The sequence below is a fragment of the Prunus avium genome, chromosome 3, assembly GCF_965620075.1.
Source record: "Prunus avium chromosome 3, drPruAviu1.hap1.1, whole genome shotgun sequence".
Taxonomy (NCBI): domain Eukaryota; kingdom Viridiplantae; phylum Streptophyta; class Magnoliopsida; order Rosales; family Rosaceae; genus Prunus; species Prunus avium.
Window position 1 is genome coordinate 3,862,866 of NC_142286.1, and position 20,559 is coordinate 3,883,424.

Sequence of the window (20,559 nt, forward strand, 5' to 3'; positions counted from 1 at the left end):
TGCATATTGCTACCCTATTGGATGTATATTGTAATACTATTACTATCGTATTATCCTTATATTGCTCTAATATTGCCTATATAGTGTAAGTATATTGGCCTAATATTGCTATTATATCGTATGTCATGGCATTTGGTCTAATAACAGTCTCCACTTCGTTCAAAGTAATCCTGAATTCAAATATCACGGACACGACAATTGTTATCCATTCTTATATTACCATGAATTGATGTTGACCTTTCAAATGATAGTTGGAGTTGCACATCGATTCATATTCAAAAGGAAAGTAATTCTCTCCCTCAATGAATCATCGTTCAAAAGAAGGCAGCTATCAAATATTGGGTACAAAAATGCAATATCCACGGTAAATTAATTGGGCACAAACCACATATTACAAAACCAAGATGATTTTTGGCATGCTTGAAAAGAGAAGGGCCAAATACAACAGAAAAGAAAATCCATTCAAGCTTGTACAATGGAACGCACAATAACCCTTTTACATGTCCTTCCAACACCAGTGTGAAGTATCATTGGATGGTACCGTAGAACTCTAGGTCCATGCGGAATTTGAAAGAAGAAAACTTATTCGGAATCTTTCATATTTGTAACCACTTTGCTTGTTCTCGGAGGAAGAAACAAAAATAATAATAATAATAAACGGTGTGATTTCAATTATTTCAAAAGATTGATGTCAATACTGTTTGTTTGACATTATAAGGACATCTCTCACACAATTAAGCCCACAAAATAAACTAAACATGCTATAAGCTCCACAGTAATATTTACTTCATCTCCATAATCAGAATATTGGGGGAAAAAAACCACGGAGAAATACATGAAATGAAAAACAACTCTGCAGTGACTGTGAGATTGTGTACATATAAAACTTGGAACAACCAAACCAATTAAAGCTAAGCCATCTCAAACGTATGCCTACATAAAATAACAGTGTATGGTCATCTTCTTTAGAATATTGCAATCAACACTTGGTTGAGACCGACCTGCAAAAAAAACTGGGTTAAGTACAGAGATAGAGTTTATGAATTGCAGTTCTAGAATTAAGACCTATGTTAATTTGTAACTGCCACCGAGTCAATTCATAGTGCCAAATGCAGCTATCTGGCACACATATACGACAAGCCAAAAGAAAAAAAGCAAAGTAAAAAAGAAAAAAGAGGCATGACATCAATGGGAACCTCAGCAGAAAGCATCAGATATGCATACAAGCAGATTGGCTCCATTACAATGTTCAAGAATGATGTAAATACTAGATAAAAGAGTTCTTATTCAAACCTCAACAGGTTTCTCGGTTTCATTCATGGACCCTCCCTCCCAATAATATAACAACTTGAACAATATAAGGAAACTTCAGGGCGATTGCCCCAAAAAGGTTATGTAGAAACATGAAATACATAAGTACTCTCCCTAAGACCTGCTTAGATTTCATCCTCCTCGAATGGATCTCGTTCAGGGTAGTCACCAACCTGAAATTGCATTAGTCACATTAGTCAACTCCATGAACAAGTCATGCAGGAAATACACAAAGGCACTCAATAGACTGTTAGCTAAAAGGTTTGAAGTTAAGAATTTTACAATGATATTACTTATCCGCTGTGAATGAATATAAAGAAACCCTTTCAATTAGGTCTTTAAAAGCAATTTCATTTCACATAAGACACTTCAGATGGAAAAGGTATGTGCACTAGAATGGTAGGAATACAATTGCATTTAACAGTCATTGCTGACTCCACGATTTGCAATTAACCAAGTCATCATTGAGGAATAGTTCCTAAGCTAACTCCCCGCCTTAACCTTGAGTTCTTCTTCTAATGTATAACAGTAAAAGTCTTAATTTTTTTTTTATTGAAAAACACTCACACCTTCTAGATTAAATTGTCAAATAGGACTCCATATATCGAATTTTACCTTAATCATTGACAAATTTCATTTATCATACTTTTGCAACAGTTCCCAGCAATACAAAATCTACGAGTCCCTCTTAACAAAACTACCAGAGACATATCACTTAGTTATCACAGTTTGCAACATTGGATGACAATCCATACCAAGAAGGATATAGGTGAACTTTCAGCTTATCCAAGGCTAAAAGGTGAGCCCCAAACTATTGTTCTGTTCATGAAGCGGTTGAAATACCACAGATGGGTGACAACCTAAGTGCCCGTTTGGCATTGCTTATTTGGGGTGATAAGTGATTTTTAAAAAATTTTGGGAAGCCCAGCCCGTTTGGTAAACTATGAGAAAATCACTTATTGTTAAAAATTGCTGTGAGAGAAAGCTATAAGGGAAAGCAGCTAATGAGGTGCTTTCATTTTCTGATTATGCAGGAATCAGTTTCGAAGAGGCGCTGGGTTTAATAATTATGCTGCAATTTTTTTTCTAATTATGCTGGAATCAGTACCAACAATACTTCTAACAAAAAGTTTACCAAACGCCAAACTGCTTTATCTTACAGCTGATTTCTCTCACAGCAAATCTGACAGCGATTATTTTCACAGCACAGCAATGCCAAACTGGCCCTAAGAGCTAACAGGTCATATTAAACTTTAAAACAAACACATTCCTGTTCCTTGTGAAACAGCCAATCGAACCAAACAATAATATACTCCACAATATAAAAATATTATGAAAGTTGAAGAGTCAATAACACATTTAAATCCATGCACTGACAGGTACAAACCTGCTGAGGCATTTCAACTTGTGTATTTAGGAGCCTATTGCTCTGCATTTTAAGTTTTTTTTGCCACTTTTCAGCACAGCTCATGCACTTATCAAACCAGCTTGACCAAACAAATACATTATAGAACCATATCATCAGAAGAGAAAATAAGTATGATACAATGGTGTACCTCCACAAAAACCACAGGAATGAAATACCCATTTATTTACTTTAACACTAACCAAAATCATAGATATGAAACCAATCTCAAAACCATATCAAATGACCCAAAACAAAAACACATCACCCAATTGTTAGCTAAAATCACAATCACAATAAAGAACAATAAATTAGGGTAATCTCAAGCCCAAACCAGATATCTCATCAATTCCAAAATTTTAAATGAATAAATAAATAAACTTTAACGAATAATTCAAAACGAAAAATTAGAGCAAAAACTATGTATAAGACTTCAAATAAATTTTCATAAGAGAATTGAATCAACTTAGAAATAGAACAAATAACCACAATAACCATACAATACAATGGCAATATAACAGCAATATAACAGCAATACGACGGTAAAATAAGAGGAACACAACAGCAGTATACCAATAACACATCAGAATCACACTATACAGATCTACTACATCAAATGGAAAATCCCAAGTTTCAAGATTCACATATCCAGACCAATCTAAGTGCAATTGGTACAAACCCAGATGACTGAGCATGAATATTCAACAAAACCTAACCCAAAGCAATTAAAGCCAAAACGAATTTAACACAAACCCAAATAATCAAAATATAACCCATTTCACATAATCCCACTGATTTTAAGAAAATAACCATCAACACTACCTTTTCGAGGTCGGCAATCCACTAAAGCTCCAAGGTTGCAAGCAGCTATTCAGAAGACATACCTAAAGGGAGGGGTTCGTGATTCCAAACAGAGAGCAAGAGACCGAATAGAGGGAGAAAAAGACATAACGAAGCTAGATAGAGAAAGAGCTGCGCTATGAGAAAGAAGGCAAAGAGAGAGACAGAGAGTTGCGCTAGAGAGAGAGAGAGAGCCAAGAGAGAGAGAGCCAAGAGAGACACAGAGAGCTGCGTTAGACAGAAACCAAAGAGAAAGAGAGCTGTGCCAGAGAGAGAGAGAGAGCTGAGTGACCTAAGAGAGAACAAACTTTCTGAACTTGTGAAAATTCAGCAATAAGTGGACAATAATTTTATATTTATAGGTGATAGTTGTACAAAAATTGGGGAGCAGTGGTATTTTTAATTGAGATTATAAATTTGGTGGCATATACCGCTATTTCCCAATAAAAAATGCCCACAATTATTATGATGCTCGGGTCCACTATGTTTTTTGTTATGCATAACTCAAACCTATAATAGTTTATTATTTCATGTTCTATTTTTAAATAAATTAACGATGACACATAGTGGTGGATCTAGAAATTTTCCTTGTAGGGATCAACATCTAAAAGGTAAAAAAATTCTATACAAAATAGAACCAAAAAAATGAAACGATAATATTATAATTATTAATTAATAGAAAAAACCACATTACAATTGTCCACATTTATATAAATAAATAAAAACAACAACAACAACAACAACAACAATAATCAACCACATCATTCACTTCTAAAGTAAAGAAATCAAAGCTTCATTTTTCCACAGCAGAAGACTTTAGTTTGGCCCTCTTGATATCCTCTCTTGGGTTTTCACGCATTGCTTCTTGGGGCTCATAACTTGAGCCTCCAAAGATCACACACTTCTCTCTTGAACTCCTCTCGTGATCTCGCTTGTGCTTCCCTAGGTTATCCAAAGCCTCCAGCTGCTTTTGCATGTCTTTAGAATAAAAATATACCATCTTTAATAGCTTTTCATTCTTTTCCTGCAATATTTGAAGCTGGCGTCGGTTCTCCTCTGCTGTCTTTGCCCCATCCTTTTTCAATCTTTTGATGTCATGCTGATAATCATCAACCAAATTCTGCTCTGTCACCAACTGAGCTCTCAGTACTTGCACATCATGAGATTTCGCAATGACACTTGCGATAGATGCCGCTGATAATCATGAACCAAATAATCCAAAAAAGCTTATCGCTAATTTTCCAAAAATAAAAATAAAAATCCAAAAAACATACAAACTAGCCCTACACGAATTGGGCTATAATTATTTGGACAGAAGGTAATTGGCCCTACACGAATTGGGCTATAATTATTTGGACCTACCTATTTAATTATGCTATTTTTTAAAAATTTATTTGACCTTCTCTTTCCTTCTTTTGTTGATACTCATGTGTGTTTGTTTCATTTTTTTTTTGTTGATACCAGTTTACCCTCACGACCTCCAGCCAGAAGCAGCAGCTGCTGCTTTCCACCACCACCACCAAATGAGACACTCTTCTTCTTCTTCCTCCTCCGCTTCTTCCTTCTCATACCTCCTCTCCATCTCCCAGCCTCGAAATCCCAGCACTTATAGCCCCACCCAGCTGCACACAGGTTGCCCCTTTGGGGCATTTCGTCGAACACTTTGCGAGGGTCAAGTTTGGCTGCTCTAATGGAGGATTTCAGATGTTGCAGGGGTCAATTGACCACCCTTGCTCCTCTATGGATCCGCCCCTATGACACAATTGAATTAAAGAATAAAAGAAAATTCACATGTAACTGAAGTCATTTGTTCTCTTAACTACAACTATCGCACTCACTTATCACTCAATTCCTATAAAGAATGATGTTTTTTATTTTATTCAAATGAGGTATAAACTGTTTTTTTTGTTTCTTTAGTTTTTTGTATAAGATTGTTGGAAACTAACTGTTGAAACTCCTTTAACGTGTGCAACGATATAATGCCAAACACGTTAATGGAGTTTCGATTATGTCAAACAAAGTGGGTAGAATATTTTCAGGTATATTTCATTCCCCGAAAGGAAGTATTTATAATACAAGGTTACAAATCCTAGCAGGGTTATACTAGGAAATAAGCTAAAGTCCTAATTACATAATATCTATACAAAAAAAGGAAATAAATAAAATCCTAATATACTAGGAAGTAAATCTCCTAATTACACTAGGATCTCGCTAACACTTCCCCTCAAGTTGGAGCAAAGATGTCGCACATGCCCAACTTATCAAGCGAGTTGAGAAACATACTAGAAGAGACAGCTTTTGTAAGGACATCGGCTAACTGATACTCAGAGTTGATGAATGGGAAGGAAACAATCTTCGCATCCAACTTCTCTTTAATGAAATTTCGATCAACCTCCACATGCTTTTTACGATCATGTTGCACTGGGTTATGTGCAATTGCAATTGCAGCCTTATTGTCACAATATAAATCCTCATGTTGCACTGGATGCTTGCTATTTGGTTTGGTGCGTCAAACGGTTCGTTTCTGGCAATGAATTCCTCCTCCGACCAAAAAGAGATGAAATAAAAAATTAAATCGCTAAAATATTTAAACCAATTGTAACACAAAAAAATGGCCGAATTATAAAAGACAAAATATACAATTGCCCTTACAATAAGTTTGTAGCTTAAATAATTAAGTGTAGTTGCTCGGTCTTATATTACTTAAATTTGATTTAATTGCAAATCTTAAATTTGACCTTATAGACAAATATTATTAACTATAGCTACTTTATTTTAAAAGGTTTTTTTTTTTTTTTAACATGTGAGGGGTTTTTTTTCGAAACAACATCTCATATACGACGATAAATATTAACAACTCAAGTTATAAGTATTTTGTCGAGTGCAGGTACCACAGTGGTGGCCTCCCCCTTCCCCCCTAGTTGACAACCCAAGTTTGAAACTCCATGGGCTTTCTTTCCTCCCAATGTAACCAAAAAAGTTATAAGTATTTTTGTTAAAGTTAATTTTGATTAACCAAATTAAAATTGTAAATTATTGGCAAAAACAAAAGTAAAATTGTAAACTAGAATGGAAGAGGAGGAGGAGAAAAAAAAAAAAAAAAAAAAAAAAAAAAACCAAAACGCAAATTTGTTTAGCGTTGAGTTTTTTCTTCTTCATGTATAGTCACCCGAACTCCCAAATTGTAATTTTACCCGCACCCCGCGCACAAACCTCAGTTCAGAGTTCAGACATCAGAGAACCACCTCCTCCTCCTCCTCCTCCACGACCACCACTACTGGGCCCCACTTACTCTCTCACTATTCAATCTCCACCGCCCGTTTTCTCTGGCCGCAACCAAATGGCTCATCCGCCGCACGATCCCTACTACCTGCAGCAGCAACCACCGCTGCCGCCACAGCAACAGGATTACAGTGACCGGAGTGTGATCAACACGCTCTTCGTCTCGGGCCTCCCCGACGATGTCAAGGCGCGAGAGATTCATAACCTCTTCCGCCGTCGCCCTGGCTTTGACTCTTGCCAGCTCAAGTACACCGGCCGGGGCAACCAGGTAAAAAAACTTTTCCCTTTTCCCCTTTTTCTTTTTGTCTAAATTTGTGTTTGGTTCCGAGGAAAAAAAATGTAAACCTTCTTCTAAATTCGTTCCAGGTCGTTGCTTTTGCTACGTTTTTCAATCACCAATCAGCAATGGCAGCTCTGCATTCGTTAAATGTGAGCAAAAATTACAACTTCAATTTGTTGATACATTTATATATCCATTTGCTTAATTCTTTGAGTAAATAAGATCCTAAAAAAAAATTTGTTAACATGAATTTTCTCTGTAATCTCTTCTAACAAGTATTTGTGTAATGCATATGTCATGTAGGGTTTGTTAGTGTTTTCCAATTCAATTAGTGACGTTCTGATAAACTTATTTAGGAGCTCATTTCGATTTGTTCCTATTCGGATATTGTTGGTGAATGCCAAAGTTGGTAATCCGAAAGGAGGACTTTACTTGTACCTTTCAATGATGACAATGCATGAAACTTGGGTTATAATTGGTGTTCCTTCTGAGTTTGTTCTTCCATTGATGGTCACATTACCAGGGTGTGAAATTTGATCCTCAAACTGGGTCCCTGCTGCATATTGAACTGGCCAGATCAAACTCAAGAAGGAAGCGCAAACCAGGTTGATATTTACATTTATTGCTGAGTCAAATTAAAATTTTATATTGTTTCCTCTGAATCAATATAGAGAATTTCGTTACATTTTCAGATGGTTAATATACATGTTACTTGCACAGGTAGTGGAGCCTATGTTGTTATAGATAAAAGAACTAAAAAAGAGGCTGATACCCAAGAAACATCTAGCGATGATGGTAATGTGCTTTTTTCTTTTTGAATTTCTCTTTTGCCCTGTCTCCGTCATGTTTTCCTGTCTGACTTGTGCGTAATGACTTTTTTTTTCCACATTCAGGAGACAGTGAAACTGATGAACCGTCTGAAACTGAAAATAATGATTCTGGCGACAAGACTGAATTAGAGACTACAAAGAGGTTGAAAGAGCTCAAAAAACGCATTAATTTTATTAGATCACCGAATCGCATCTTGCACAGAAGTGCAAATATAATAGAGTTATTTCTAATCTACTGATAGGTGCTAAGGCTGTTTTCCTGTTTGGTTGTGTGCAGCGCTGAGACAGCGGTGGATTCTGACAATGCTGTAGCTACTGTAAATGTAAGTGAAATTTGTGATGATTCTTTGAATGCAAAGACTTATATTATTTTTTGTTGAGGACTATTGGGATATTTAGGCCTGGCAGAGTTCTATGTTATTTAGACTATTACTACTCACAAAAAATGATTGAAACTTCACTTTGCAGACATTCCATATGAATATATATTGGCAGAAATTCCATATGTAGGATTCTAAATGTAATTATCTCCAATCTGGTTTCCAATTCGCTGTGCAGGAGCAATCTGAAAAGCATGTTGATGGAGGACCATGTTCCACTCTGTTCATTGCAAATCTAGGTCCAAATTGCACTGAAGATGAACTGAAGCAAGTTCTATCTAAGTGAGTAGTTATTCTTCACCTGGATACTCTCACATTTCCTTGTAGATTTGGTCGAATACAATTCTTGTTTCCTTGCCCTCGTCTGACTATGTTTATACTTCTAGTGCATAATCATCCTTTGAATAGATTATTGGAAAAGTTGATGACCTCAATTGGTTCCAGGTACCCTGGATTCAATGTGATCAAATTGCGTGCTAAAGGTGGAATGCCAGTTGCATTTGCTGATTTTGAGGTACCCCATGCTCAATACTGGCATTTTCCTTTTCAGTTATGAAGTTTGGGAGAAGAGATTTTAACTTGGGACCTGGGCACTTAGTGCTGGCAATTATAGATATTTTATATGTTACTCCAACAGGATTTTAGTCATATAAGCAGTTTATTTTTCATGTCAGAATTGGCAGAAAGTATCAATGACTTTGGCTAGTATTTTTCCTTTTCAGTACTTTATCACTTCAATTAAATGAAAACAAAATATGCGATTAAAGAGTCATTTCAGTGACTTGTATTAGTTGGGGGTATGAGTTTCTACCAAGACAAACCAAGTCTTGCAATGTCCGAGTTCTTTAACTTTATTCCACGCTGGCAGGAAATTGAACAGGCCAATAACGCCATGGACGAACTTCGTGGCAGCTCGTTACCATCTTCAGACAGGGGTGGCATGCATATAGAGTATTTCCTCTCTTCTCTTATTTTATTATCCTTTGTTCAAAACTTACATCTTTAATAAGTGTTTCCTCCCTTCTCTAGATATGCAAGGTCTAAGATGAGGAAGTCGTAGGAGAAAAGGGACTGAGGTGACAATATTCAAGCAGTTTCATGCACATGTTGATTTCAACCGTACTGCATCTAACGCGGTTTTCTGAATCCATCTTGGCTGTTACTGTACACCAAAGTCTTATATCAATTATGAGTTTCAAAAGCCAACATTGTAAAAAGCTACAAAACATTCCTTGTATTGAAATTTTTGCAGAATAGTTGTTGATGTTTGGGTAAGACTCCGTTATCTCATAAGAGTTATAAATATTGTGAAGTGTGGTGACTTAAACTTGCTCATGCTGTAGAATTGCAATTCATGTTTTGATTGTATACCAATCGTGGACTTCCATTCCATCAGAGCTTCGTATTAATGCGTACAAAGTTTGAAATTCAAAACTGCTTCAGCTGAAAAACCATTGACTCACCGATTCAACCAAACAGTTCTTGTTCTGGACCCGATTAAATTGGTAATTTCCTTAGATTACCGAAAAAAATTACAAGAACTTGCTATTCTCTTCTTTTACTATACAGAAGTAAAATGCAGGTGGCATTAACCAAAATATAAGAGTAATATGGATTACATTACAAAAAGGAGCGCACGTATTTAGTCTTCCAAATATGTGTAATTCTAAAAGGCTAGCGCTTTACAAATGGTGTTCAGATGGAGTCCTCCTTGCCTTGTCCCTTTCCCAAAAACCTGGCCGTACATTCTCAAGAGAGAGCTTCCTATACCCTTCCCTCGCTTCATCTGGTAGTGGACCACTATAAAGTTCCTTCTCCTGCTGCTGGTGCTGCTGTTGATGCTCTGACCAAATCCGACCACTCCGGCATCCCACATCATGACCATTCCGGCACCCCACATCATACCCGGGCGTTGATGCGTAATTTGTGTCCATTACCATGTCACCTTCTAGCATACGCAAAACCTAGAACATGAAACAAACACATGGCGAACAGACGAGATAAGTTGCCGATAAAGGTAGAGATAAGTAGCACCAGATATTACTAAAACGAGTACCCAAACAGGAGACATATTTTAAGACTTGCCAAAGCTTCTGAATATTGGGAATCCCTTCACAATATAAACACCATTTCAATTGTTATCTTACTTCGTTGTACCAGATTTTAAGTTTACCTTGACTACACAATTTTATGTATTTTAGGAATTGTCTATGAGCTTTCTTCACTTACAAGTCTGAAAAAGAGTAACGGTCTGATTATACCCAAATTGGGCTCTAGTGTTTATGTTTAACATAAGTCTAGTGTCTATTACGACAAGTTGGGTTGTCTTCATTTCAGAAGTTGCTCTTTACCTGTGACATGCGCGGCCTAGATTGAGGATCCCGCCGAATGCATAGAGAGGCAGCATGCAGCATGCAATAAACCTCTTGTTCCGAATAGAAGTTGTCAAGTCTTGGGTCAATCAGTTCATCAATGGCGTATTCTTCCAATAATGGGCGTGCCTGTATTAAATAGAAAGTTGTAAGTTATAAGCAATAAAATAGGGCAACAGCCTAGAAGGACTAAACGAGAAACCCTCAATAACATTAATCAGTATTATTGCAATACCAAAGTTTTTTATGTTCAGGACAATTTTATTTAGATATGAAAAGTCTCACACTGAAACTAGAAGGCCAATAATTGGTAAACATACATATAGTCAGAACTTGCTTAATCATACCCATTCTGTGAGGCATTGCTGCCCCTTAGGCCGGTTAAGGTCCACAGCTTTTCGCCCAGTAACAAGTTCCACCAACACCACCCCAAAGGAATAAACATCAGCCTTTTCTGTGATTTGACCACTTTGAGCATATTCAGGAGCCAAATATCTGGCACCAGAAGGCAACTTATCAGATAATTGGACAGCACTGCAGCATATAACATAACTGGATGGAAGGTTAAATGGTATAAGTAAAGGCTGTTATTTAACATTTACCCAAATGTTCCAATAACTCTTGTGTCCACGCCTGTGTCCCCATCAGGTTGCCACCTTGCAAGGCCAAAATCCCCAACCTTGCACAAAAAGTGGTAAATTTAAAAATATGTTTATCTACTACATTAACTAGGGAAATACACAATTTATGCATCTGAATGCAGGACTAAAAGGTTGTAATACCAGTGGCTCAAAATCATGGGTGATGAGGATGTTGTTTGGCCGCATGTCACGGTGCACAATGCAACCCACCCTGCATTCTTCATGAAGATATCGCAGTCCTCGAGCTGCTCCCACAGCGATCTTTTGCCGTGCAGACCATTCTAAAGGCTCACGATGTCGCCCTGAAACAGACCCAGAACTATTGTGAGTCCTCAACATAGTTTCCAGCCAAAAGTTAACAGCAAGTATGAATCAATACAGAATAAGCTTACTGTTGTCAGAAAAAGAATTATTACTGTATAGATGAGAATCTAATGACCCATTGCAAATATATTCATAGACCAGCAATCTTCGTTTGTCCTCAATACAGAAGCCAATCAACATGACAACATTTCGGTGCTGAGCACAGCTCAAGACTTCTACTTCGGAACAAAACTCTTGATCCCCCTGAGAACTAGCCAATTTGTGTTGCTTGACAGCAACAGCCTGGCCATCTGGTAGCACCCCTCTATGAACAGAGCCAAACCCACCTTCAGCCAAAAAATTGGCTTGAGAAAATCCTCCAGTAGCAAGCTCCAGCTCCGCATAGCTGAACCACCTTGGAGGTTTTCCAAACACAGGCGCCTTGTGTTGACATATTGAACACAATGGAGGAGGGCCTGGAGGAGCATTTCTAGACAGAGAAATTGCTTCTCTCAGATTTCCACTGAACTCCATGTCAGCTCTGTAATTTGGCATTCCAATTCCAGCATCTCTATTGAGTTTCGAAAATTTCTCTAGAAAAGCTTTGGTAGTGGATGCTTTAGAATTATCATTAGTTCTGTGTGAGCTTTCTTCCATGTGTTGTGAGGATGGACGATGAGAATTAAGAAATTCTGCTACCCATGGTTGGAACCTCATACTTGCTGAAGATGTTGATAAGTTTTCACTGTCTGTGTCTGAACTACTGTCATCAAGAACCTGGTTTTCTTTACTAACTAATGATTCCTCTTTCTTCATGTCTCCATTTATTTCTGAAACGAAAAATGGTGAAGTTCCTGGATCTGAACTTGACACCGATGAAGTTCCAGCCTCGGTGGCTGTAAATGGAGTCCCTAGCTCTGGACTACTAGTTGGAGTCACAACCGGCCCTCGAATGGAGTTCAAAGAGTCATTTTTCTTCTTGGGATGTTTATCAGTCCCTTCATCAAGCTGAGAAGGCAAGGAACGAGCCAATTCAGGTTCCTTCTTAGAAGATCCATTCAAATTCAAGCGAAGAACTTTTGGCTGGGAACGCTTCATAATCACGATGTTGCACTGCAGCTCTTCCATGCAGTGTTTTTCCTCATGTTTAAGATGCCTGTAAAAATCACAAACCCATCAAGATTTAGACAACGGCATGTAATTTCAAAGCAAGATCATGTCTCTAATTAAGAAATCAAAGACGATAATATGGGAAGACTACATGCTACTTCGTATCTTCCTATTCATATGGAGTTATAAACAACAAGCCTGTTTGAGTAAAGGAAGCATTACTTGTCTAAAACAACCCAACTGGCTTGAGCTTTCTTGGCCTCTGCAGCCACAGAACCAGAAGGTGAGCCAGAAATAATCTTTATCTTGACATTTATCTGCAACATAGCGTCAAACAAGGCATCAACAGACATGGAAATGAGTATTATGAATAAGAACAGGTATCGATGCACTTACCTTATTTGGATCATAAACTTCATGCAGCTGAAGGATCATCTGAGAGCAGGAATCTGAAATATCACACTTGAGCTCTGAGGTTGTTCCTGAATGAGACTTCCGGTTACCATTGGCACAGTCCCCTGCAAATCTTGGGAAGCCCCAAAGTTTTCTACCTGAAAATAGGAGGATATGACTTGGTTGTCAGTGTCAAAATTTTCAACAAGTAAAAAAAATTGTGAAAATGGAAAGAGATGCTGGATTTAGAGCTTAAAGACTAAGGTTCAGCTTCACAATTTGTGTACTAAAACTTGAGTGCAAGTGTGTTGTCGCATTAAACAACAGAGTGTTTAATTTGAATAAAACAACCAAACATCCATAAACGGCCATCATTCACTCAAATAAATTCAAATTACAGTGTAAGCTGTAGTGACAGAGTCGATGAGGACCAAGACTCACATGACCACTACGAAGTAAAATGAATCTTAATTAGAAACATACATCCAACCTCAACAATCCAGAACACATTAAAACTTAACCGATCATAAAGTAAAACACACCAACATTCTGTCATCAGTGAAGATGGGCAAAAATCTACTAGAGGCAAAGTAAAGATACCAGAACTCTGAGAGGGGACAACCACAAGCAGTGTTATGCAATCTCCAGGTTGAACAACATGAGTCAAGGCCCACACCAGAGCAGTCTTGGGAATTTCCTTGGACGCCTTAACAGCCACGACAACCTTCTCGGCGTCATCGGAGCCTTTCTCTTGCCTCACTCGCTTCTGTTCTCGACTCATTACCAAATTCTGCATCACACAATTGTTGCAAACCACCTTGCTTAAGACTTTCAATACTCAAATGCCATCAAGGCCATATGCAAAGAAACAAAACCGAAAGAATATTTCCCTAACTAGTTTTACTTTGCCCCCACTGTTCTAGATTCCGAAACATGTACTACCCGACATGCAAACCATTCTCTCTAGCAGCCTAGCTGCAGCAGAGCATCAATTGACAAGACCCTTATTACCAATTCACCTAAACTTCCCAAGAATCAAATTCAGAACTCCACTTGGGGTCCTCACTTTCTCTAGCTTTTGGTCACTCTCAGGCAGTGAAATCTTGGATGAAAACTCCCAGATTGGAGGTGATAGCTTTCTAGTTCTAAATACCCTTTTGGCTCTGAAAGCAAGATATTGGTTCTCTGATTATTTAAAAAAAAAACTGTGCTATATTTTACGAGTTCTGGCGCCTAGCAAGAAGGAGAATCAAGCAGAATATGCAAAAACGACAGACGTATAGTATCACTGCTTTCGATCCTTCAAATCAACTGGTCAAAATGGTGAAACAAATAGCGCAAAAGGTAAAAGTGGCCAAATCAATGCCTCAGAGAGCTTCAGACCTTCAGATTCCACAGGATGATGTGCCCACTAAGAACAATCAAATCACCAACGTGACCAAAGAGGTAGTAGAGGTTGTGAGGCTCCCATATCAGACACCCCCAATCTCTAAAAAGCCTCAAAATCAAATCGTCTTTGCAACACACAAGCAAGACTGGACCTGCAAAATGTTGGAGACCAAATCTGATGAGCGTCAGAGTTTAATTTTTTTTTTAATTTAAAAAAAAAGGGAAACCAAATAGATTGGATTGGAGTGAAAATGAAGGAAAACAAAACATAAACTAACGTCCTGATCCAAAAAACTTCTATTGTTTTCCTCAGTTTTCTCAGCAATCAAACAAATATGAACAAAACCAAAGTATAATATATTAAATTAATACCAGCTAACCATCAATATATTAAACCCAAATACTATATGCTTAAAATCTTCCACAACGCACCACCTAAAAATCAGAAGAACCGAAACAATAAAAAGATGTGAGAAAGCCCCATTAACAACAATAATCAACTGGAAGGAAATACGGCATTTTACAAACAACCCCACTTGAGCCCCACCACGTGAAAACCATCAAAAAAGCTAGTAAATCTTCAAAAGCAGAGCTGCTTCTATAAACGACAACATATCTATTCTACAAACATATATGAAATTTGTACTTAAACCCCAAAAGGGTTCGTTAAGCTTAAACCCAGAAGCAAAAACCATTACCAAATCTAACACTTGCTTCGTTGGGTTTTGTTCTTCTTTCACATCAAAGAGCACGCAATGCAAGACGCGCCAGAAAAGTAAAAGAAAAGCGGAAAAACAGAGTAAAAATGGGAATTGAAAACGAGAGAAGAGCGCCAAAAACTCTTTTAGGGTTTCTCGAGAGTGAGCGATAGAAGAGATAAATTTCACATTAATGATAAGCAGGAACCTTCTGTGAAGGTGTAATAAAAGTGAAGATGGGATCAAAACCAATAACAGACAGAGACTGCAGAGAGAAGAGGAGAGAGAGAGAGAGAGAGAGAGTGAATACAAATTTTTGCTACAATGTTGTACAAACAGAAACAAAAAACACTCAAAGACACAAACAGAGAGAGAGAGAGAGAAAAGAGACGATGAGAGGACCTCTCTGTCTCCGCAAGTCAGAGAGTCAGAGACCGATGGATCGCCGTCGAGGATCGAGCTGTCAAAATGCCCCTGCTTCTTAACTTTATTACTGAAATCGACCCTTTATATTATTAATTTCTGTGCTAGCAAGAGATGCGATTTACGGCGTCGTATTGCGTTTGTGTGGGCCGGCCAGCCCAGAGAGAGAAAAAACCATTAAAAGCTCACGTTTGGCTGCTCTTCAAACGGCGCGCACACCTATGACAGAGTTTAATTAAGGACAGTTAATTTTGATTCAAAAATGTGGGACCCGTGTAATTTGATCTGCGTGTTTTTTTTTGCCCTTTTTGTTTGAATTAAAGGATAATAAAGGAAATTTGTTTAAATTAAAGGTTATTGAAGGGAAGTGAGTAAGATTATAAAAAGAGAAAAGGAAATCTGATTGATGATTTATTTCAGTAGCCGAAAAGTTCTGATTTCAATGTCCTAAACTTTATTATTGTCATTATTGAGCTATGAATAATGCGGATTGTTCAAATGCCATTGTACTAATTACTAAACCTAATTGGATAGTGTCCTTCAATTTTGGTCTAAGATTTAAGTTCACACATTTATAGCTTCATTCGATATCAACTTCATAAATGAAAAGATTTTTTTGGACTCCAAGGCCTGTTTGGTTCACGGAAAGGATTTGATGGAAAATAATTTCTCATTTCTTTTTTTAAAAGATGAGAAATTGAAGATTTCTTTCACTTGTTTGTAAAGTAACCAGGAAATACCACTTTATTTTCTTTCTCATATTAATGGATTGGATTTTTATTTGAATAGGAGATGGGTTGGACTTTTCAATCCAATATTACGATTACAATCTGAATCTGGTAATCTGATTATAAATTAATCTGGATATTGATTATAGTATATCTGATCCAATAATAATCCGATACGACTTACTATGAAGTATAATTTAGTTTTTTATGCTTTATATTAGTATTTTATATGTGTAAATTAGTAATTTTAATTTTATACGCACTAATAATACACTTAAAACTAATTTTTATGATAAAATATCAAAATTTGATATAAAAGTAGATAAATACAATAAAATAACGAGGGTACTAATGACATTTTGATGTTTTGTGAAAATACCTGTAGGATGACTAAAAATGCCTAGAGGGGGTGAATAGGCCAATTCAACATTATAATCAAGTAAACAAAAATAAACTTCGGTAGCAAGATTGATATGGCTTATCAATCCTGAAACGTGCTAGGAATAAAATAAAAGAACACAGAGAGAATTATTTACGTGGTAAAACCCCACATCTAGGGAAAATCCACGGGACTCCTCAGTCAAACACAAATCCATTATAGAACGATGATTATAAGAAGTACTCGCACACTTATCCTAGACACATTCTAGATAATGTTTACCGACTTCTTCGTAACTCAACTTCTATCACGGGATGATCTTCGACACTCCTTATATTAAACGCAATATTGGTCACGATTGCATCAAGCTCGCTGGAGGAAAACCGCCACCATGGTCTTGGTGCCCTCAACCATATGAGTCACCGACATGCATATGAATGCAGTATGAATAATGAAAGTGTTTGATAAATCACCAAGTAAACATGTAACACTTGGTGACTTATATGAAAAAATATGCACAGGGGCTTTTACTTGAAAATTCAATATGTTGAAAAACCAAAATACATTGAAAGCTCTACACCACTTGAAAAGGAAAAACCCAACCTTTTATTGAAGACAAGTTTTCTCTCTCAAGAGAGAAACCCACGGACCACACTTCCTATGCACCAATGACTCTCAAACCTATTCAACTAAGACTCCAAAACCTGATGCAATATGAACTCACATTAAACCTATTCAACTATGACTATTAGTTGTGATTCAATATGGACACAAGATAAAAAAAACGTCAAAAAACATGGAGACCACTAATACAATTCAATTCGTCAACTTATGCAAGAATTGTTATTCAAGATAACAATCTTTATCAAAGAGACCAATTTGGTATTAATAAAATGTGCTTTTCAAGTCAATGATGAAAAATAATATTTTAACTTAAATCAAAATAGAGTCTAATTAGGAAAGTAATTTCAAGAGATAAAATCTAATCCTATTAAAAATAAGATTAAAAAAAATACTTGAGTGAAAATAACTCCAACTAGGAATCCTATAAAGAATGCATGATTATGTCATAATTTACCTGAAAACAGTTTCCTCATATCAATCAAGTCACACTTCAGAAACCTGGGATTGAACGTGTTGCGCCAAAGCTACAAGTAAACAATATTTACACACTAACTCCCAACCTATGCTAGAGTCTAGGAAATGACAATACAATTTTCATACTAACATTTTGTACATCTCAAAATAAATCCGATAATAATCTAATGTGATCTGAATTTGATGCGTAATGGATATGGATTGATAGGTGCAATCTGATAGTCTAAATACGATTTGAATCCAATAATCCGATTATAAATTCATTCAAACTTGGATTGAGGTATATCCGATATGAATTCGATTTGTTTACATGTCTAATTGTAGTCTAAGTACATGTGTTTCAAGCACTGGATTGTGAATTTAAGTATTTTTTAGTTTAGATATAATTCTCTCCAAATCAAATCAGCATGTTGTGTTTGGTTACTAAAGATATTATATCTATATTCGACATTATGACTGCTTTATACTTTGTTATAGTTCACCAATAATTGCTTCTTTTTTTCCAAAAAAAAAAACATTGATACAAACAACACACCATAGTCATGTCACGTTATATGTGTAACAACACACCATAGTCATGTCACGTTATGTGTGTATGAAATGCAGGGTTGGTTTTTGTGAAGGAATACCGTACATGACTGTAAATAAGATCCAAATCCCTGCCCCTTGTTGTCCAAATCCTTTAAATTTTTGAACTTTACCATAAATGCACCTCACCCACATCCACGGTCCACCTCTCTCTCTCCCTCTCAATAACATGAGCTGAGAGTTAATGTACTGGGCCACCGCGGGCCCCACATAACATCCAATCCGAAACAGGCACACATGGGCCCCACTAGCCGTAACCAATCACCGCCAATGGGTAAAACACCGCTTGTGATGACCCGTCGATTCATACGTGAATTGCAATCATGTCGCACACGGGGCCGTTTCTCGATGCACGCACGAGAGGGTCCTCGCTCGCGGTGCACGTTAGCATGGCCCAATGCATGCATGAGACGGTGACCTAACGACGTCGTTCTTGGCGGCTGACGTGTGCACGTCCTTGGCATCTGGTGCCACGTATCGCGGATCCTGTCGAATATAGACCAAAACAGACCAAAACAGCTGATTATTAATTTTAATTTAATCTCTTTGGGCAGTGACTAAATATTTGTTTAACGACATGCGTTTGCACATTCTTTTATTTTTTTTATGGCAATTTGTTAGAAATGTAACTTGCTGATGATGACTTGATTATCGAATATGTCAAGTTACATAATTAGTTTTGTTAGGGTAGTTCCGACATATTCATTACAGAAATTTATTTTCAACCTCGTCGTTGCAAAATAACAATACATGTACCGACTCATTATACGTTACAAGAGTGAAGCTTGTTTTATTTGTTGGAAGAGGGTTCTATTTGGTTAAGTGATTGTATTGAGAGTGATCTTGTCGTAACCAATGCTTCGTCTTAATGAAATTCTTACCTTTTGATAACCAATCCAATAAGTAACATTAAGAAGTAATTAACGAAGACGATGAGATTGATCAAGTTGAATATATATATGAGATGAGACACAACCATCAATACACCCAAGAAACACACAGAAACAAGAATCTGACAAGAGCGTGCTATATAATTTTAATTCAATTCAAGAACGCTTTGCACGCAATTCTAAAGCGATGGATGGATTGCCTGCCTAATATTTAACTATTCAAAGCAATTAGGAGTTAAATTATGAAGCGATTAGACTAAGATAATTATGAACATGTAGCCATGCACGTACGTCCAAAAGGTGTTTTTGTTTTCTTTCTCAGAATCTTATGACAAGTGAAGAGGGAGTAGGGACAAAGACCCTCAATCTCACAAGTTGTCAAGTTCCACGACATGAATGAATTAATAATGCGTATACCTTATACTTATCTAATTGCCAAAAGATAGAACAAGTTAAAGATCGTATTGGGATAGGGTTTTTTTTTTAAAATTTGAAATGCATTGTTTTCTGTGAAAACGGGACCATTTTGTAATGCTGGGATATTTTCTGTTTTTCTGATGATAACCAAATGGAAACAGGACCATTCATATCAGATGTTGAAAACTACTCGTTTTGCTGGCTCTTTTCAAATATTTATATATATTCTCTCATCCGGATGTTAATATATTATTACTGTGTGGATATCATTGTAAACATAAAGGTAAGTAGGAAATACATGATGTCAGCACGGTAATAATATTCGTATACTGAGACGGACCATAGAAGGTATTAACCTGGGCTATAGGCTAGCCTAGGCGATTTTTAATTTTTTTCAGCCCAAAATACATATACCACATCACATCACCAATTCAAAATATATTTTTAAAAGCAAAACTCAATTATACCCTTTTCTAACCTATTCTCTCTCTTCTACCAAATAACCCACTCAAGAAAAATAAAAATAAAAATTCCTCCTTAACACTCATTGGTAATGAAGTTTTTTGTTCAGTTGAAGCGAATCTTTCACTCATAGCTAGGTGTATTTTTTTGTTATAAATGATTCACTTATACTGTTGAGTTTTCAATCTTTTAAGTATGTTTGTACGTTAGGTAAATTTAGCCCACTCTATGTTAAAATCCTTGGTCCATCCTTGTTTGTATGAGAATTTACGTATATATATGTTAAATAATTCAATTGAATTGGATGAGAATATGTTTTAACCTTGTTGTATATAAGCAT

The 20,559-nt window shown here is 36.8% G+C and overlaps 2 protein-coding genes across 8 annotated transcripts; one reads left to right on the top strand and one right to left on the bottom strand.

Moving 5' to 3' along the window:
* Window positions 1-6,698: 6,698 nt before the first annotated feature.
* LOC110769876 (RNA-binding (RRM/RBD/RNP motifs) family protein) lies at window positions 6,699-9,658 on the top strand. The gene is made up of 10 exons (XM_021973922.2): window positions 6,699-7,106; window positions 7,205-7,267; window positions 7,642-7,723; window positions 7,839-7,913; window positions 8,012-8,090; window positions 8,226-8,271; window positions 8,507-8,610; window positions 8,773-8,842; window positions 9,197-9,279; window positions 9,358-9,658. The coding sequence occupies exons 1-10, from the start codon at window positions 6,714-6,716 to the stop codon at window positions 9,386-9,388; spliced, it is 1,026 nt and encodes a 341-aa protein (XP_021829614.2). The 5' UTR covers window positions 6,699-6,713; the 3' UTR covers window positions 9,389-9,658.
* Window positions 9,659-9,825: 167 nt separating this feature from the next.
* Window positions 9,826-15,735, bottom strand: LOC110769875 (kinase with adenine nucleotide alpha hydrolases-like domain-containing protein). Of its 7 annotated transcripts, none has more exons than XM_021973919.2 (11): window positions 15,637-15,735; window positions 14,531-14,688; window positions 13,748-13,937; window positions 13,151-13,305; window positions 12,977-13,071; window positions 11,734-12,800; window positions 11,483-11,643; window positions 11,303-11,379; window positions 11,048-11,195; window positions 10,680-10,829; window positions 9,826-10,292 (listed from the first exon to the last, which is right to left on the bottom strand). In XM_021973919.2, the coding sequence occupies exons 3-11, from the start codon at window positions 13,926-13,928 to the stop codon at window positions 10,011-10,013; spliced, it is 2,316 nt and encodes a 771-aa protein (XP_021829611.2). In that variant the 5' UTR covers window positions 13,929-13,937; window positions 14,531-14,688; window positions 15,637-15,735; the 3' UTR covers window positions 9,826-10,010. The 7 variants fall into 7 exon arrangements, with proteins under 7 accessions (XP_021829611.2, XP_021829612.2, XP_021829613.2 ...); XM_021973920.2 differs by lacking the exon at window positions 15,637-15,735 and adding an exon at window positions 15,235-15,601; XM_021973921.2 differs by lacking the exon at window positions 15,637-15,735 and adding an exon at window positions 15,235-15,600 and having other exon boundaries at window positions 11,758-12,800.
* Between the last annotated feature and the right edge of the window lie 4,824 nt (window positions 15,736-20,559).

Excerpts from the sequence above, each read along its gene's own strand:
- LOC110769876 (XM_021973922.2), top strand. The coding sequence starts at position 6,714 with ATGTATAGTCACCCGAACTCCCAAATTGTAATTTTACCCGCACCCCGC. Across the intron at positions 7,724-7,838 it reads AAGAAGGAAGCGCAAACCAG|GTAGTGGAGCCTATGTTGTT; the intron begins GTTGATATTTAC and ends TTACTTGCACAG. Across the intron at positions 9,280-9,357 it reads AGGGGTGGCATGCATATAGA|ATATGCAAGGTCTAAGATGA; the intron begins GTATTTCCTCTC and ends TCCCTTCTCTAG.
- LOC110769875 (XM_021973919.2), bottom strand. The coding sequence starts at position 13,928 with ATGAGTCGAGAACAGAAGCGAGTGAGGCAAGAGAAAGGCTCCGATGAC. Across the intron at positions 11,644-11,733 it reads TAATTCTTTTTCTGACAACA|GGCGACATCGTGAGCCTTTA; the intron begins GTAAGCTTATTC and ends GGTCTGTTTCAG. Across the intron at positions 10,293-10,679 it reads CTAGGCCGCGCATGTCACAG|GTTTTGCGTATGCTAGAAGG; the intron begins GTAAAGAGCAAC and ends TTCATGTTCTAG.